At 42.1% G+C, this 16,486-nt stretch overlaps 3 protein-coding genes across 3 annotated transcripts; 1 reads left to right on the plus strand and 2 right to left on the minus strand.

Moving 5' to 3' along the window:
* Positions 1-543: 543 nt before the first annotated feature.
* ska3 (spindle and kinetochore associated complex subunit 3) lies at positions 544-4,744 on the minus strand. Its single transcript, XM_068329729.1, has 11 exons — positions 4,531-4,744; positions 4,371-4,432; positions 3,990-4,161; positions 3,417-3,846; positions 3,278-3,339; positions 2,852-3,051; positions 2,491-2,685; positions 2,085-2,267; positions 1,893-1,972; positions 1,643-1,785; positions 544-999 (listed from the first exon to the last, which is right to left on the minus strand). The coding sequence occupies exons 1-11, from the start codon at positions 4,640-4,642 to the stop codon at positions 842-844; spliced, it is 1,797 nt and encodes a 598-aa protein (XP_068185830.1). The 5' UTR covers positions 4,643-4,744; the 3' UTR covers positions 544-841.
* Positions 4,745-5,328: 584 nt separating this feature from the next.
* Positions 5,329-8,746, plus strand: LOC137604590 (uncharacterized). The gene is made up of 5 exons (XM_068328431.1): positions 5,329-5,403; positions 5,506-5,585; positions 5,676-5,865; positions 6,165-6,368; positions 7,869-8,746. The coding sequence occupies exons 2-5, from the start codon at positions 5,533-5,535 to the stop codon at positions 8,601-8,603; spliced, it is 1,182 nt and encodes a 393-aa protein (XP_068184532.1). The 5' UTR covers positions 5,329-5,403; positions 5,506-5,532; the 3' UTR covers positions 8,604-8,746.
* Positions 8,747-9,152: 406 nt separating this feature from the next.
* hcn5 (hyperpolarization activated cyclic nucleotide-gated potassium channel 5) lies at positions 9,153-14,701 on the minus strand. The gene is made up of 10 exons (XM_068328430.1): positions 13,458-14,701; positions 12,640-12,826; positions 11,991-12,095; positions 11,602-11,736; positions 11,138-11,299; positions 10,954-11,047; positions 10,734-10,861; positions 10,474-10,620; positions 10,104-10,341; positions 9,153-9,342 (listed from the first exon to the last, which is right to left on the minus strand). The coding sequence occupies exons 1-10, from the start codon at positions 13,640-13,642 to the stop codon at positions 9,170-9,172; spliced, it is 1,554 nt and encodes a 517-aa protein (XP_068184531.1). The 5' UTR covers positions 13,643-14,701; the 3' UTR covers positions 9,153-9,169.
* Positions 14,702-16,486: the final 1,785 nt, after the last annotated feature.

A 16,486-nucleotide genomic window follows, 5' to 3' on the forward strand; every position in this document is an offset into this window, starting at 1 on the left:
AGGCCGATAAGAAGAAATATCTTTAAAAAATAAAAAAAAATATAGAAAATAAAGTAAGAAAACAGTTTAGCAATGACGTAGCTAGTTTAATGGAGCTCGTTAGCTAAGCTGTACCGATTCTGTTACATTACGTGAGAGCCGTACTACAGCAACGTTAAGTCTCGCCCTACTCCGCTTCTGATTGGCTTAGCAGGAGAAACACATTTGCACGCAGATCATTGAAGAAGCTTCCGCAACGTCCATACGTCACCGTCACTTTAAGCCAATCACAGACAGAGTAGGACAAGTCATGACGTTGCCATAGTAGGACTCTGACTCGGGGCCCATCGTGCATTAACTTGACCAACTTCGTAGACCATTAATTACCGGTATGTTGTTTGTCAGACATATTTGGCTTTAAATAAAATAAATAAAATTCTGGACATGTGATGAAATATACGTAATATGACTTTTACTACCAACAGGAGGCTGGTTCTGCTACATCTCTACTTTTTCTTCACGTCATCTGCTTTAATCAGAAAACATTATTTGGGCACATGCCATACTACACACAGCCTACAGAGGGATTGTTACCACATCAATTAATTATTTTATTATATACAACTCAGTTTAAAACCAAGGGAGAGTCACTGAAGTACAAATTACTCATTATAACGATGTATCAGTTATTTACAGTCGGGGAAAAAAGTGAAGTAAATTCACAAGGATTCTCTTGCCCAATGAACTTATTAATGTGTATATTGATAGAAGTATAAAGTCCTATCAGCATTCTTTTGAATCTGTATTTAGATGAGGCTAAATTAACCCCCTTCTGGTGCATTATTAAAGTGTGTCGCCATCGTTAGTTGTTCGTACACAGTTTATACACAGATGAATTCTTGGCTCCTCCCACTTGCGCGAGCCTGTTGAGCTGCGTGAGACAGAGGACGTACACGGGAGTCTTGACACCCACGCTGGTGATCCTCCTCAGGTCCTCCATCTGAAACTCTGTCTGTTCTCCTGCAGGGGGCGCCACAGAACAGGGAACAATTAGGAGCCACTAGTAATGGCTTTAACGGTTTGAGGACCTCGGGTCCATCATGTGGTTTCTCTGCTAGAACAATGCTAAAATAATACAAGTCATTTAACATCATATAGTTCTGGTATATGTGTTGTTTCCTTTGGGTTTTCAGCAAAGTCATTTTATAATCACTAAAAATAGAAATGAATGGACACCTCAGGATGTTCCTCCACCAGGGGTAACTGGATCCAGATCATAAAACTAGATCTGGGAGATAGAACTCTTTATTTGGAGGGGGTGCAGCATGTACTGTATGGGGTTACGGCGCAGTAAACGAGAAGGCTTGTCACTAATGCACTAATACATCTTAACAGTTATTCAGACTGACTTAATGTGTCAGTGCAGTACCTGTTATATCTGGGAGTTGTGGGAAATCAATATTGTGAAGATAATTCATAAATTTCCAGGGATAAATGAGTAGCTGGGGAGGCTCCCAGGGTGGAGGGGTAAGCAAGGAATACTTCCTCTGTCGTGTGGCAAAGCACTGTGGTTGTAAATCAACACCCGAGGTGAAATAACCTTGCTACTTGAGCCTGTATAGACATCACATCAGTGCTGATGGTTGCGACCCGTAGCACTGACCTCGACACTCTGCCAGGAATTTGTTGATGTCATGAATGGCCAGGTTGAGGTTGTGCAGGGTCATCTGCTTCAGGTAGCCAGGCAGACTCTTAAACTCACTCTCCGACACGGCAGACACACTTTTGGCTGGAGGAGGACGACGGCTGGATGCAAGAGGACATGTGACAATAAAAAAAACTGAGACGTAAACATCAGTCATAAGTAGAAACAGAACAGACAAAACTTTCTGCCTTTCTTTGTGTGACTTTACCTGTTTGGATCTTTTTCTGTCCTGACATTTGGGTGCACAACAGCCGTTGCAGATCTTTTCATTTGAGCCTGAGACAAAAGCTACAAAATACAAATCAAATCAAACATGGAATAAGCATACAAAGACTTTTGGCATTCTTTATTTTGACATCCTGGATGATAAAGCCGTGGATGTGAGAGACACTTCACACACCTTACAGATGTCCTGGGTAACAGAGCTTAGGTCTGGCATCTCTGGGGTGCTGGGCTCCTGGAAGTCTTTCCTGAGGCGAGGTGTCCCCAAACTGAACTCCTGGACCGGCCCCTCCTGCTCCTGACTGTTGGCCTTAGTTGCCACTTCTTGCTCACTAATATCCTTCAGTATTTTGGAACTTCTCTGGTCGTCGTCATGCAAAATAGTAAGAAGGACGGGCAAATTATGAATGATGTCAGGGAGATGTTTTCTCTACATTTATAGAAAACATTTCACCATACTGAAGTTGAATTTTGAGACTGTAGGGTAACCAAATGTGGAAGTTTTGACGGTGTTTTAAAGGATTTCATTGCATCAACAGTCTTCAAATGCACAGCAGAAATAAAAAAATATTTCTCCTTCTTACACTTTGTAAAGAATTTCCCAGAAGGCACTCCAGGTTTGGCATCTCTGGCGTTTGTTCATCTTCCACAGCCAGGACGGATATCTTTGGCACGTTGTATTCCCACTTGCGTTTGGAGCCAACTGGCAGTGTGGGAAGGTCATGGGCGTGGACATCGTCATCAGCTTGTGTGTTGATAGGCTCAGTCTGCTGTGCATTCTGGTAAATCGTGGAAAAAGACATGAATTCTGGGGAATTAATTTTCATATTGAGATAAAATAAATTTCCTATTTGGATGAGAAACACTTCTCAGGGGGAATTTGGGTGTCAAAACCATAAATAAAAAACAACAAATAAACCTTTTACACACATTCAATCATCAAACCTTTTTGGCGCTGACCAGCTGCTTGAAATATGGGGTTTGAAAGGCTGGGACCTCAGGAGTGGTTGGTGCTTCAACAGAATGATTGGGAGATTCTGGGTCTCCATTACTTTGCATCGCAGGTGGGGAACAGTTACTTTTGGACTTTTTGATTTTGAAGCCTGGGGTACAAAATACAGGAGGATCTGGACTCTCCAGGTTGTCTACAGGAGACAAAAAGAGCAGTGTGACACAAACTGCCAAACAAACGTTTAAATGTTTTCAAAGAAGATGAAGGCATTTCATGCAAATTTATTAGCAGTTATATATTTCTCTAAAAACAACTTAAGGCAGCATAGTCATCATCTTTTTTTAACTTAAGACTGCCAAGAGTTAAAAAACAACAATTCATAGTCAATGGAAACTATGGAACAAAGTTTAAATTCATACCTTTAGGCTGAGGATTTTCTGTTAGTGAGTTTGGTGCTGGTGCAGGAATGTTTTCTGGTAGTCTGTTAAAGAGAAGAATAGATTGTGACTACAACTGCTAACCATAGCACAAGTATAATGTCAGGCACTTGCGTTCTACCTTTTAGGCTTCTCGATATTCTTCTGGAGTAGATCCATTGTGAAGTCATTGAGCAGACACATGGTGTGATCTGAGATGCCAAAATTATGCATCTGTGGTGTCTGAAGGTCATCGTCATCCATCCGTAAGGCACATTTAGGAGTTATGGGCATGGGTGGTGGAGCGGGTGTGTTGAGTGAGGGGTGAGGAAGGCTTATCTCTGGCATTGGAGGCACTTCAGAACACCAATCTGCCCCAGCCAGAGCTCTCTTCAGCTGCATCTCAGACAGACCAAAGTCGGAGAGCTGTGGGGTTCGCAGTGCATCAGTGACGGGTGGAGGTCCCGCCAGGGGGGGTGAGGAGGATGGATTATCTTCAGGTTCATCTTGGCTTCTATCTTCTCCCCCTGCTGACTTACTTTTGCTCTCATTCTCATCAGCATCTGACTGACCTGTTAGAGAAAGTCACATTAATTACACACAGTAGTAACTTCATTAATCAGAAATGCTATCCTCCCCAGAGCTTTAAACACCTTTAGGTTCTAAAAACACAAGTTATTTTAACTCCCTTCTGTACGGCTCAATCATGACTTACTGGTTGGTCGCTGGGTGTCTTCAGGAGCCCGGTAACCATATTTTTCCCAGTGTTCTTTCACTGCTAGGATGTCCACTGAGATCTTCTGCTCCATCACTCTACAGGCCGTAATGAAACTGCTCACCTCATTTTTCCGTGCTCTCTGCTGAGTCAACTGTTCCTGGATCTGCAGCTGTACTGGGACAGACCGGAGTTGATCAGCACAGTCAATACAGTCTATTGTAAAGTGATCGGCCAGACAGATCCATAGGGTACGGGAAAGTATTCAACACAGCAAGGTGTAAGTACACAGTTACACCATCAGGCAGTTGATCTAAATAAAAACACATCGATAAGAAACACAGGTGTGCAGTTTTCACCGCGATAGGGCAATGACGTCACCTTTAGGTTTCCGACGTCACAGTTCAGTTCGTGGTACGCACGCATCGCTCGAGCTGTGGTTTCTGAAATCAAGACGAAAACTCTTATGGAACCAGTTATAAGTGGTTTATAACGCTACGTGACTGATGAGGGCAGGTGTGTGTCTCGGTGTGTCACTCACCGCTGTCAGTGTCGTGTCTGTTTTCAAACGAGCGTTGGAGTTTTGACGTTTCTGATTCCAGAGTCACGGCCAGCTTTTTCAACTTGGCAAAGAAGTCTACCGTCAGATCCATTTTACGTTACAAGTCTATAACATATTAAAAAAAAATTACTAGCAAACGGGTGTAATTAAACGAGCGAACCGTTTGTTTACGTGTCTTTTCCGACCTGGAAGGGGGAAGTTTTCGATTTTGGCGCCACTTCCGGATTTAACCGGAAGTGTGTTCTTCTTCGTTGTTCTTTTCTTTAGCGCCGACTTGAATTCCAAATATAGCTTTACTGCCCTCCAACGTATTCCAAATTATAACTTTGCATATTACTGTAAAACTATTTGATATTTATACGATATTACCATATTATAAACATATTTATATTAAATTAATCCCAAAATAATTTTTTTTAAATTCCTTTTAGAGAGAACACTCGATCGACTTGAATGGAAGGACATGTCTGGAACAATCTTAGCTACGCTTGCTAACCTTTATCGTTACACCATATTTTAGAAATTATTATTATGTTCTTATTATTACTTTATAGATTACCATCTCCATAATAGGTTGATTTTTTTGTTGGCTTGTTTATTGTCCTCAACTTTACAAATGCTTTTTTCCACAATGACAAGAGGCAGCATTTCATTTCTTCTCACGGATATAAAGATAGATTAAAGAAAAGTAAAGGTAGCAATACATAACTCCTGTCATGTATATTTTTTTGATCCTCCTCTGAAGTTCACCGTGGGCGGAGAACTCTTATCAGATTAAGTAGCTGTTCAGGAGAGTTTAAATAGTAGACAAACTGTGAAGGTCATTGCAAATGAACACACCAATCAACTGAGGTGAGCTGCAGAATGTACCGAAGAAAAAGAGTGAACTCTAAATAACGAAAAAAACTTCTTTGCACCTGTTTTGATGAATGTGTTGTTATCTGTTGTTTCCAGTGCTGATCAGAACACAGCTCTGGAGCTATGGCTTTGTTTGGAAAGGTGTTAGAGCCAGTGGGCTACATGCAAACTGTGAGGTGGGTTTTCCATTTTAATACATCAGGTGTCTGGTTGCAAATGAAAGATATGAAGTGAACCATCAGTGTGTGTGTGTGTCTGGTGCACAGGGTTCAGGTCCAGGGGATATCCTCCTATTTGTGTGGTAATGCCACAGCAGAGGAGACTGAGGTAGCCAAGAAGAACCTGGACCACATTGATCAGGAGCTGGGGGCATCGGGTCATGGTCTGCTGAAGGACCAGGAGGTCCACCAGCTGGAGGACGATCTGGCTGTGGTCTACTATCAGCTGGGCACAGCGGTGAGGAAGCTGCCTCTGGGCCTCAGACATGCAGATAAACCTTTGAAATTCTAAAGTTAACGTTTCATTAACTTCTCCAAATTCAAAAGTTTTAGCATTAAAATTTGATGCAGCTGCAGATGTCAGGTAACCAAAGCACAGAACAAAACTAATAAAACTATTACTGCTGCAGTTTCTCATTTCCTTATAATGTGGTGGGATTCTCTAGATCCTTGCTGATATTGCATATTCGAAACATAAAGCTGCCTCTCTGCTTGTCCAGGTGTGACCTTGATGTTTTTCTGCTCTGCCTGTTCCAGGTGAGAGCACAGCCGGAGTTCACCAAGAAGGAGACGGAGGTGTTCCTGCAGTATGTGCAGGAATACCGGCTGGAGAGGCAGCTGACGGCTCTCTACAACCGTATGATGGGAGTGGCGGCGCTGACCGACCAGCCCACGCTGCTGGAGGAGCTCATCCTGTGCCGCAAGCCCAAACGCTGGGAGCTGAGGGAGTTCTGCGTTAAGGTTTGTGGAGGTGGAGAAACAAAATCTGGAGGGGTGTTGGGGGGAAAAATCCTTGTTATTTAAACAACGGAAATCAAAATAATAGTTAAATTACAATTGATCTGTCGTAAACATCTTCTCTCACACAGAGGAACACAGCTGTACATGATGATTTCTAGATCAAAATGATAAATCTGACAGAAAAACATTGAGGTTCCTTGGGGAATGACGCTCACCCCATTTATCTTCTTGCTATGAAAATAAACTGAACATTTACTTCAGCAGAGGTGTGACCTGTATTCACTGTCTCACGTGCTGAGTTGGCAAAATTTGCTTTTGCCTACACCGCTTTTTTTGTTTGCTTTTTTAACTTTTTCACTCAACAACAGTGGCTTTAATAATAAATTTATCATGGCTTTAATTATTTTCCTTTCCGCTTGAATCCAAATGGATAATTTTCATCTATTTGTAATTTAAATATGAAAAAGGATAGCATTTTAGGAAAAAGGAAAGGTCAATCCGTCCATCTGTCCTTGCGCCCTTGAGCGAGACGAGCATGAATACCATCCAGCCTGAGAAGAAACTGACCTTAACAGACGTTGCGGTAGTCACAGGCTTGTTTATTATGTAAAACTAATTATGTAATCATCTCTAAAACATATGTTTGTATCTGTCCGTTGTTTGCTTATCACACGCTATATCAAAGATCATTTCAAGGGCTGTGGGAAGAATTTGCTACATTGCTGTCCATTCAACACAGCTGCTGCTGTGAGGATAAATGTTTTTTTTTTATCCTAGAAACTCAAGTCTGTCCAAAGTTTACTTACCAAGAAGCTTTAGGCTGTCTGGAGCCAGTCCCAGTGGATTAGCATTAATGCTAAAGTACTCTCTGTGAGTGGCTGGGGATCATTTGTTTGTGTAGTGCTTAGTTCAAGACCTTGCTCAAAATAAATAAAGTTTGATTAACATAAAAGCTTTCAAAAAGTTGGAGAAAATTGCTAAACGTGTTGAAGTCATAGTTAATTGTTTTGACATCATGTAAAATGATACAATTAAATTCATTTTAGTTTGTAAAATGACGAGAAATTTGTGGACAGGGTTTTACCCTGAGTGAAGGACGAACAAGCGCTTTCATAAGAAAGACTCAAAGTCACCGCCAGAGATCCTGACCTTGTTAATCACAGGAAACGAAGCCGTCTTTATTTAACCTTGACGAACTTATCATGTATAAATACACTGTAGGTTTACACTCATTCATTTTCATATCTGACGTCTTTAACATCACCTACAAAGGCTCCACGCACTCACCTCGAGTGACCTTACTTTACACCTTTATTATTACTTTAATTAGCAAAAATGCATGATGGGTCTGGGTACTAAAGATGACTTTTATGGTTTAAACAACTAATTCAAGCTGTGGAAGGCATGATTAACACATTGTCATTCCACTGCACGAGCTTTCATGCACAGTTCATACACATATTCATGCTGTTCTTTGTCTCCTTTTCTTTGTCTTTTCAGGTAAACTTTGTCCTGGGTACTGGTCTGCTGTGTCTCTTCACTCAGGCTTCTCTAACAGGCAGAGACCAGGCTCTGCTGATGAAGACGTGGTCTGACCGCATGGGCACACTCTACAGAAAGATGAAGAACACAGGAAGTCGCTGTTTGGGCTACTTTCTGGAGCAGGCAGAAGTCGATGTGAGGAAGGAGCTCCTTGACGCTGTCCATGACCGTTCACCCCCTGATGAGGCGGCGTCCAGAATCCTGAAGACCCTAGAGAAGAACTATGATTGGCTGCGCTGGGCAGTGATGCTTTACCCTGCTGTGGGAACCACGGAAGAAGAAACCACCGAGGAGGCGCCAGAAGAAAAAGAGAATGTGCCAGAAGAAAACGAGGCCACTAATCTACTTCCTGTGGTGTCTGAAGCACCGATTCCCCAAGTGATGGCATGCTACCGTGACGCGCCCGCTTCACTGGACAAGAGCCGCATCCACCAACTCATCGTGGACCTGGAGTGGAAGATCCCCAACCCGCCACCCGAGGTGTACGCTTCCATTGAGGAAGACCCTGGCCGGGCCCGGCGTTACCTGGCCTCAAGGATGCTGAGGAAGCTCCAGGAGGGCCTGGGGTCCGGCGTGGCGGTCCACGTGGTGCCAGGCAGGATGGAAATGAAATGCAACTTCCCTCCAGCCTCCTACTACCTCTATGAGTACAAACATCGGCTGGCATCCGGCACCGTTTGTGTTTTTGGATGAGAAATAAAATGAGAGGAAACAATCTGCTGTTCTCACACAGATGTTTCGTGATTATGTTAAAATACCAGATTGGCTTTAGTTGCTCCCACATTTGCGTTAACATGTCTCTATCATGAAATATTACTTTCAAATAAATTTAATTTTACAGGTAAAGAAAAATTAAATGAGTTTTTTTTAAACTTCAGCCTTTAAAACCACTTAGTTTTCAATGAGAGAACGAAAGACTAAGAGAAACGGAGACAACCAAGCAATGTCATTGTAGGTTTTATTAAGTTCAAGTGCTTGAATTTGTTGGTTAGAAATAAACAACTTAAAAATGAAAGGAGGGATCAAATGTTGGCTGAGGCTTACAACTCAAGTATTTATTGATAATAACTGAGCAGAAAAATGAATAAAGTCCAATCAGTGCTCCAACACTGTCCATCACATCAATGACTGAAGCACTCAAATTGTAATCCACTGGAGGAGTCAGCCACAGTCCTATTGTGCGTCCTTTTAGACATAATTTGTCCTGGAAACACGCGGTTCTTTTCATTTACATTTAAAAAAAGGCATTATTCTTGATCTTACACAAATCCTCCTTCAGAGTTGAGCAGAATTAATTTTTCTAAGTCCTTCCTGACATCTGGGAAGCCCTCCAGTGCCTCCTGAAAGTCGTCCCAGCAGAGGGAGAAGCACTGGCAGTCGGTCAGCGCTCTTGCCGTGGACAGATGTTTGCCTTTGGTCAGCATGCATGACTCTGTTGTTCAGAGAGAGAACCAGAAGCAGGGTTAATGAGCGAGGGAGACCTAATGAAGGGGAGGACGGCTGACAATTAATCCCAAATTAAACGGCCAAAATCAGCTGAGTTGTTTCGGGAAGCCTGCTTAGCTCCAACGGTGGAGAGGTCTGCGGCCAAGAAGATTAAGACCTGCTCACACTTAGAGCCGGAGAATTAAAGAAATCCCCCAATTGGAGAAAATTCATTCATTCAGTTTGGTTTTATTACACGTGTGTAAGGGCATACATATATTATAGATAGATAAATAAATAATATAATATATATAAATAAATGCTGTTGGGAGGAATCCATGAGAACGAATCAGACATGTCCTGAACACATAACACAAGGGAATGTTCTAAAAACTGTGGAATCTCAAAATGTCAAAAGACAAATTAGTTTGTTGGAATTTGTTGGAAAAAATTCTGCTCAATAATTAAATTACTTAACATTTGAAAAGTCTTATGTATTCATTGCACTTTTCTACGAATGTCACAAAGTGTCTTTTTAGGATAAAGTGACAGAGCTAAAAATTGAAGTTGATCTTAGTTTATTTTCCAGTGGATATAGTTAAAATTGTTCTAACAGATGCTATCATAGACATTCTGGTTTGTCAGTTTATTGGAGGTGAATCATTATTAACTCTCCAACTTTTATTTCACTGTCACGGTCTTGAAATCGCTTCTCAAATCGGAAAATGATTTTCCAGATACACTCTGATCCTTATGAATCAAACCCACCTCCAAAGAAATCTCCATCACACAGTTCTCTCTCGTCAGCGTCTGTCTCCATTAGGACCTGGCCGTGGTCGATGAAGAACATTCGGTCTCCAGGGACGTTCTGCCGGACGATGACGTCTCCCTCCAGGAAAATGTCGTACTCCAGTTTGACGACGACAGCGTTGATAAAGTTTTCATCCCTGTACTGGAAGAGTGGAACCTTTCTGAGCAGCCGGCTGCACATCACCATCAGGATTTGCTGAAAAATACATGAAACCGGTTTTGAATAAAGACAACATTTATCAAATAGAGTTTGACACTTCATCATGTTCACAGAAATATGAGGGATAAACCTATGATAGAACATTTTTAAGATGAACCCTGGCGGTACCTCTTTGAGCGCTGAGGACACCGTGTCCATCACGTCCTTCTCGTGGAACCATTTCCCTCCATAGCGAGCCTGGTAGTACTTATTAATGCGAAGCTGCAGCTCTGGTGGGAGCTTCATGAAGGACATGTAATGCTCCAAACGGCTCATCTGTGGAAGATAATGCATCAAGCATCGCGAAAAACCATAGAAACCATCGGACAGAATTGGATGGAGGTGTCACCGGCCAGGTAATACACTTTGAAGTGTCACCTGTGCCCCACCTTGCTCTTGTATTCCTTGGCTGCTGGGTCGATGGTGGCGACCATGGCGGTGGTGTTGGCAACCAGGACCGTGTACATCAGACACCCAGACACCATGCTGACCATGACGATCCACATTTCAACATAATCTGGACAACAAGACACCATGCTCATTTAGCGTAAATTTGCTTGAACATATGAGACAGAGTTGGGGTTCTATTCCCAAGGCTACAATCCTCACTTGTTGGTGCATCCATGGATCCGTAAGATAGAGCAATCATCTGGGACAGAGCTCGGAAAACTCCCCAGGAGTACTTCACGATGACTGTGGCATTCTGTGAGAATCATTCATGTTTGTAAAATGACTTTCATTTGGAGAATCTGATTTCTAGTTGTCTAGAGTTGGTTTGTGATTTGAGTTTCACCATCAGGTTTTCCTTCCGGACCCAGCAGTCGGTGGGAAATTCCTCCAGCATCGGGACAAAGTACTGGATGCAGCCGTTCCAGTGACACAGCAGGAAAATCATCATGAACAGGGACAAGATGCGGAAGAAGAGGCGGACAACCTCTAGGTTTGAATTTGACACCTGCGAGGAATTAAAAAGAATGGAAACTAGATTCATACTCATGTCGTATTTTTTAATGAAAATTAAAATGTTAAATGGGTGGACTTGTATGACTCCCAATCTTTGGGCTGATTCAATTTGAAAAAAATCCTGAAATGAGATGACATGGAGGAACGTGGCAGCTCTTGCTTAACTCTTGACCTTATGAGACTTCAAAGTCAGGTTGGGTAATCGGAGTCCGGTCTGATAAGGTGTTCGTGAGGGAGAAAGGTTGATAGAATTTCAGAGGTGAGCTATGAAGAGCGTCTGGCATTCGCACTTACTTTCTCCACCTCATTGAAGAATCGGACCAGTCGGGACACTCGAGCCAGTCGGATCAAGCTGAGGATCCGCACAAACATCAGAATCCTCATCACCTTGTTGGTCTTGGAGGGGTTGTCGTCATGGTATTGCAAATCCTCGAATTAAAAAAAAAGGGATTCTTAATTATCAATGCTGTGAATTATGAGAAAATTTATTTTATTCCATTCCATGGAATCCATCCGACTCTTTATGGTCGGTTGAATTGTTCTGTCGTCAGTAAAAGTGGTGTTTTGTGCTTAACTTGGGAGCAAAAACTTGTTGTCTTTATCATCTAACCAAACATAAGATAGAGGCAGAAAACTTGGTGTCCAAATTTACCTTTAAGCAACATTTATTTGGCTTTTCTTACCGCAAACAGCAGAATGTAGCCAATGGGGAAAGCAGCGATGACGTCTGGTATGAACCATGACCTCAGGTAACTGACTCGGATCTGCTTTATGTCCAGAATGGCTTCCTGTCAGAGAGAACAGAGCAGCAGATTGAGCAGATGGGCGAAGATTTTTACACTTGGAGTGAAACGACTTTATGGGAATGTGTCCAAAACTAAGAGAGATGTCAGATGACATTAAGTTTGTGTCTTTTTTTTTTTTACAGCTTGTTCAGATTGTGGTCGAAGCGAGGAGCATTTCAACGTCTGTCAAAACCAGAGTAAAAACAAAAAAATAAGAAAAAATCTCCACAAACTATTTTTGATTGGCAAGAAAGAAACCAGAGAGCAAAGGCAGATGAAAACAAACAGGGGATAGCCTTCGTAATACTTAATTGGAAATGTTATACCATATTCCATTCATCCAATACATCATAATCCCTCTTATAAAATCAAGCAGGAGGTGCCAATTTTGCCAGTGTCCAGGATCTGAGGGAGGGAGGTCTATTAATCTAGCCTTTCGTGTATTGAGTAGATTACAGATGGGGCAGAGATGGATTGCATGCGCTCGTCTGCACAAGGATTATAGCCTTCCAGATTGTGTCTGAAAATAGAGCACAGCCACTCTCACCTCGCTGTCCTCTGTAACGATGCCCATTCGGAAATTCAGAGCCACGTCAATCAGGAACAGGGTGTCTGAAAACACATTGAAACCTTCCCACACCAGCCCGCTGTCCCCGTCCAGGAACGCTATCTCCATGGGAATCCCGATCAGGTTGAGGAATGTGATGGCCATCATACACATGATGTAGTAACTCCTGCAGGAGGAACATCTGTGAGCAGGTGGGAAATCACACTGACCTTCAGATGTTTTACATGCAGTAAAGTCTTGATGGCAGGGACATCCTGCAGCCGGTCAGGCAGGTTGATTTATGCACACTAATTACTCTAATACTGTAACTGTAACTCTCCTGAGCCTTTGTGTGATTTTCAAGCTCAAATTACCCTAATTTCTCATGTTCTCTGGACCTAATTGTTTCTTCCCGTCTCTGTTTCCACTCCATATGATCACCCTCCAGACTAATAACAGTGCTGCCTGCAAAACCATCCATGTGTGGAAACATGTTCCTTAAAGAAGTCATTCGATCCACCTGCTTCTTTCTAATCCTCGGCTATCGTCTTGCCACTAATAAGGACATATATTTTGACACAAGTCAGAAAATATTGAAAAGTAGAACTAAAACACAAAGTGATGTAATCAACTAGAAAATGTTTTATCCTAATTGCAAATAATTTTTCTATTAAGCATGTGATCAATATGTCCAGAAGTAGGTCAATAAGGTAGGATAATGCTTCATCAATCTCCGTATCAAACTGAATGGAAATAACCAGTAAGGGAAACTAACAGAGGCTGAGGAAACAGACTCAGAGTGATGTCCACACGGATACCTCATGGGGCTGAACGGATGGATGACCAGGATGCCGCTCTGCAGCTGCCGGATGCATTCCTTCTCCACGGCCATCTCGCTGCCGTACAGGTACAGCGACTGCCTGTTCAGCTGCGGGAGCAGCAGGGCTCTCCATCCACAAGTGGCTTTGGTGCATCCCACCGTGGGACCTTTGAGTTTCTCCATCTCCCCACCTTGTTCCCCCTGCGATCATCTGAAAGCACAATCCATCCTCTCACTCCCGCTGCTCAGGTAGAGTCTGACTCCACCAGTTCGGACCTCTCCTCTTGGTCACAAGGTAAATTTCCATGAGAGCTCCCAACCTCTGAGCATAGTGATGCTGCCTGGAGCGTGGGGAGTGGATCCCCGCCTTTCTGCTCCCTCCCTCTCTCCCTCCCTCCCTCTCACTCTAACCCATCCCTCCACTTCTTTTCCTTTTCTCCCCGCTCATCAACTATTCAGTATCTGCGTCTCATCCCAGCATGAATCATGTCAAGAATGTGTGGTCCGGCTCACATTGATACTTCAGACAATGGTGTGTATGTGTGTGTGTGAGTATGTGTGTGTGTGCGTATGTGTGTAGAGGAACACATTTATTGTCATGTGAACATGTTCAGTTCACTTTGGGCCATCTCTACCAGGATGTAATTAAAGACTGTGGTGTGTTACCTGATGCTCTGAAAAGGCCTCTCTGCCCTTTGCTCGCATGTTTTACACCAACCTGGAAGATTACATCATGAAGATTTCACAGTAGAAGACTCAGGTTTTATTCAATTGCATGTTTTTTTCATTTTCTAGAGTTGGTAGAATCGCTGAAAAGAATGAAAAGAGAAAATGAAGTTACAGGATGCATCGGGACGGCAGGAATAATCGGCTCAGTGGATCAAATGAAACACTGGCAGCTTATTGTACCTGATGGGTCTAATAAAGTGAAGATTATATAATAATCTCTCCTATATTGGATTGAATGCAGACCGAACAAACAGGAAGCATATTTAATTCAATTCACAATTTCCCCCCACAAACCTTCTAACCCTAACCTCTAACAAATCTTGACATCAGCCCCTGAATGCATCTTCTACGTGTGTCCTCCAAAATAAAAGTCATATTTGTATTGTTATGGATGTGAAATGATGCGACACTTCTGTCAAATTCTGTGAAAATCATAGGATTGACTTAAGCATTTCAAATACATACATCACGTGGTGCAGAGTAAAACCAACAATATGCTTACTTGCTCATTATCTAGCACACAGCTGGTGGCCCTCAAACCAGAATAAGGCGCTCGGCGCTTCTGCTTACGCACTGTTTTGTTGTGCTGACGCACTGTAGACCCAGAAGACTGTGAAAGCAAACACGCCTTCAGTAGGACAGAAAATGAACATTTTTCATGCTGGTGGTATATTCTGCCCACCAGCAACTATTTCACTGCACACAGTGTTATAAGGCAGAAGCTGCTGATGTAATTGCATTAGCTGGATGATGTTACAGAAATACAAGTACCTGCACTTGTTCTCATATTTTGCACGTTCACAATTGAGTATCGTCAATCGGTCAATATGCATTATTGTACAAAAAAATAAAAAATTTAAAAAATGCCCTTTCCATTTATAATTATTTACATTTTTATGAACTTGCTACTAATTTCCCTTCGGGGATCATAGCAGCATTTAAAATAAATAAAATAAAAATGTGTGGTGATTTATAAGGATCTTATATGCATTTCTATATTGTGCATTTTAAACATAATTTCAAGTTAGGCCTTTTTGTTTGACGACATTATTTGTAGTGATTATTGCTATACTACAGATTACTTTTTACATGTTTTATCTTAAATATTGATCATGGTGTGGGAAATGTACCTGAGCAGGTGTAGCTCAGCAACACGTTACTGTATTTTTAAAGATAAAATCTGTTCATTTTGAAGAGGCCTTCTCTTGTTTTCTGTTCAAAGCACACCTGTGCGCTCATCAAGGTGCTTAATCAGCATCTGAATATGCTACACCTGCCAGGCTAATGGATTGTTAGCATAATCCATTATGATCATACTTTAGTGAGCTAAAACTTGCTAAATGTTTTAAAATCAACTTGTGAGAAAACAGAAGGGATGTAAAAAATATCAGGATTCGTTTTTTTTTCTATTTAAATTCTGGCTCATTAGCTCAGTTAACGTTTATTCCAATAGTACTACATATCCCAGAAGTCTTTGCCGACGCTTCTAATCACGTGAGCTTGCATAAAGAGGGAAGAGGTGTGTGTCCATTAAGCGTGTTGGTTTCATTCTGAAGGTGAATCGCTCCACTATCTGTCACACAGGTACGTGGGTTTTGTCACTCGTGTCTCCACGATGTTCTCTGATCGTTCTTCAACGTGTCATTTACACCAGTAGTGTTTTATTTTTTGTGGACGTTTTGTGGCGTTAGCCGCCTCTAGCTAACTTTATCGTTATGTAACAACTCCACACTGCTAGCTAAACCAGCTAACGTTCTCCGTGGGCTTTCGTGCAGCTTCATCAGACAGCTGTTAGAAACTCCAGGCTCACATTTAAAAACCACTTGGTTTATTAAATTAGCCGATAAGATCGATGTTGTCAGTTCTGTTCCGTCCTGCGTCACGAACGCAGCTGGTTTGTGTAATCCATGGTCAAGGTTATCCTAAGTGGAGCCTTAACATTTAAAACTGAAGTTTCACGTAATAAAATTAATGCATGGTTGAACTTGCGCAAAAATAATATGAAGAATCAGTGAAACACAAGTGAGGGAACTGAAAGCTACAGGTGTTTTCAATTGCCTGTAATCTGGGGGATGTGCTAGCATGTTTGATTTTAGACCATGATAACGATCTGTAGTGAAGTTTGTACCGTTAACAAGTTCTAAATGTGAAAGGGATTCTAGTTATTCCAGTTTCAGAAATAGAGAAGCTAGTATGTTGTATCCCACCAGAACTTCAGACAGTTTAAAGTTAGATCCTGAGACCTGCTGGTGCTCAAGTCTGTTTTTGTATGCGCTTGTTCTGAGTAAAAATGGACAG

The sequence above is a fragment of the Antennarius striatus genome, chromosome 12, assembly GCF_040054535.1.
Source record: "Antennarius striatus isolate MH-2024 chromosome 12, ASM4005453v1, whole genome shotgun sequence".
NCBI classification, from domain to species: Eukaryota; Metazoa; Chordata; class Actinopteri; order Lophiiformes; family Antennariidae; genus Antennarius; species Antennarius striatus.

Excerpts from the sequence above, each read along its gene's own strand:
- ska3 (XM_068329729.1), bottom strand. The coding sequence starts at position 4,642 with ATGGATCTGACGGTAGACTTCTTTGCCAAGTTGAAAAAGCTGGCCGTG. Across the intron at positions 3,847-3,989 it reads AGACACCCAGCGACCAACCA|GTCAGTCAGATGCTGATGAG; the intron begins GTAAGTCATGAT and ends TTTCTCTAACAG. Across the intron at positions 2,268-2,490 it reads TGGGAAATTCTTTACAAAGT|AGAAGTTCCAAAATACTGAA; the intron begins GTAAGAAGGAGA and ends GACGACGACCAG.
- LOC137604590 (XM_068328431.1), top strand. The coding sequence starts at position 5,533 with ATGGCTTTGTTTGGAAAGGTGTTAGAGCCAGTGGGCTACATGCAAACT. Across the intron at positions 5,866-6,164 it reads ACTATCAGCTGGGCACAGCG|GTGAGAGCACAGCCGGAGTT; the intron begins GTGAGGAAGCTG and ends TGCCTGTTCCAG. Across the intron at positions 6,369-7,868 it reads TGAGGGAGTTCTGCGTTAAG|GTAAACTTTGTCCTGGGTAC; the intron begins GTTTGTGGAGGT and ends TTGTCTTTTCAG.
- hcn5 (XM_068328430.1), bottom strand. The coding sequence starts at position 13,642 with ATGGAGAAACTCAAAGGTCCCACGGTGGGATGCACCAAAGCCACTTGT. Across the intron at positions 11,300-11,601 it reads TCTTCAATGAGGTGGAGAAA|GTGTCAAATTCAAACCTAGA; the intron begins GTAAGTGCGAAT and ends AATTCCTCGCAG. Across the intron at positions 10,621-10,733 it reads CCAAGGAATACAAGAGCAAG|ATGAGCCGTTTGGAGCATTA; the intron begins GTGGGGCACAGG and ends TATCTTCCACAG.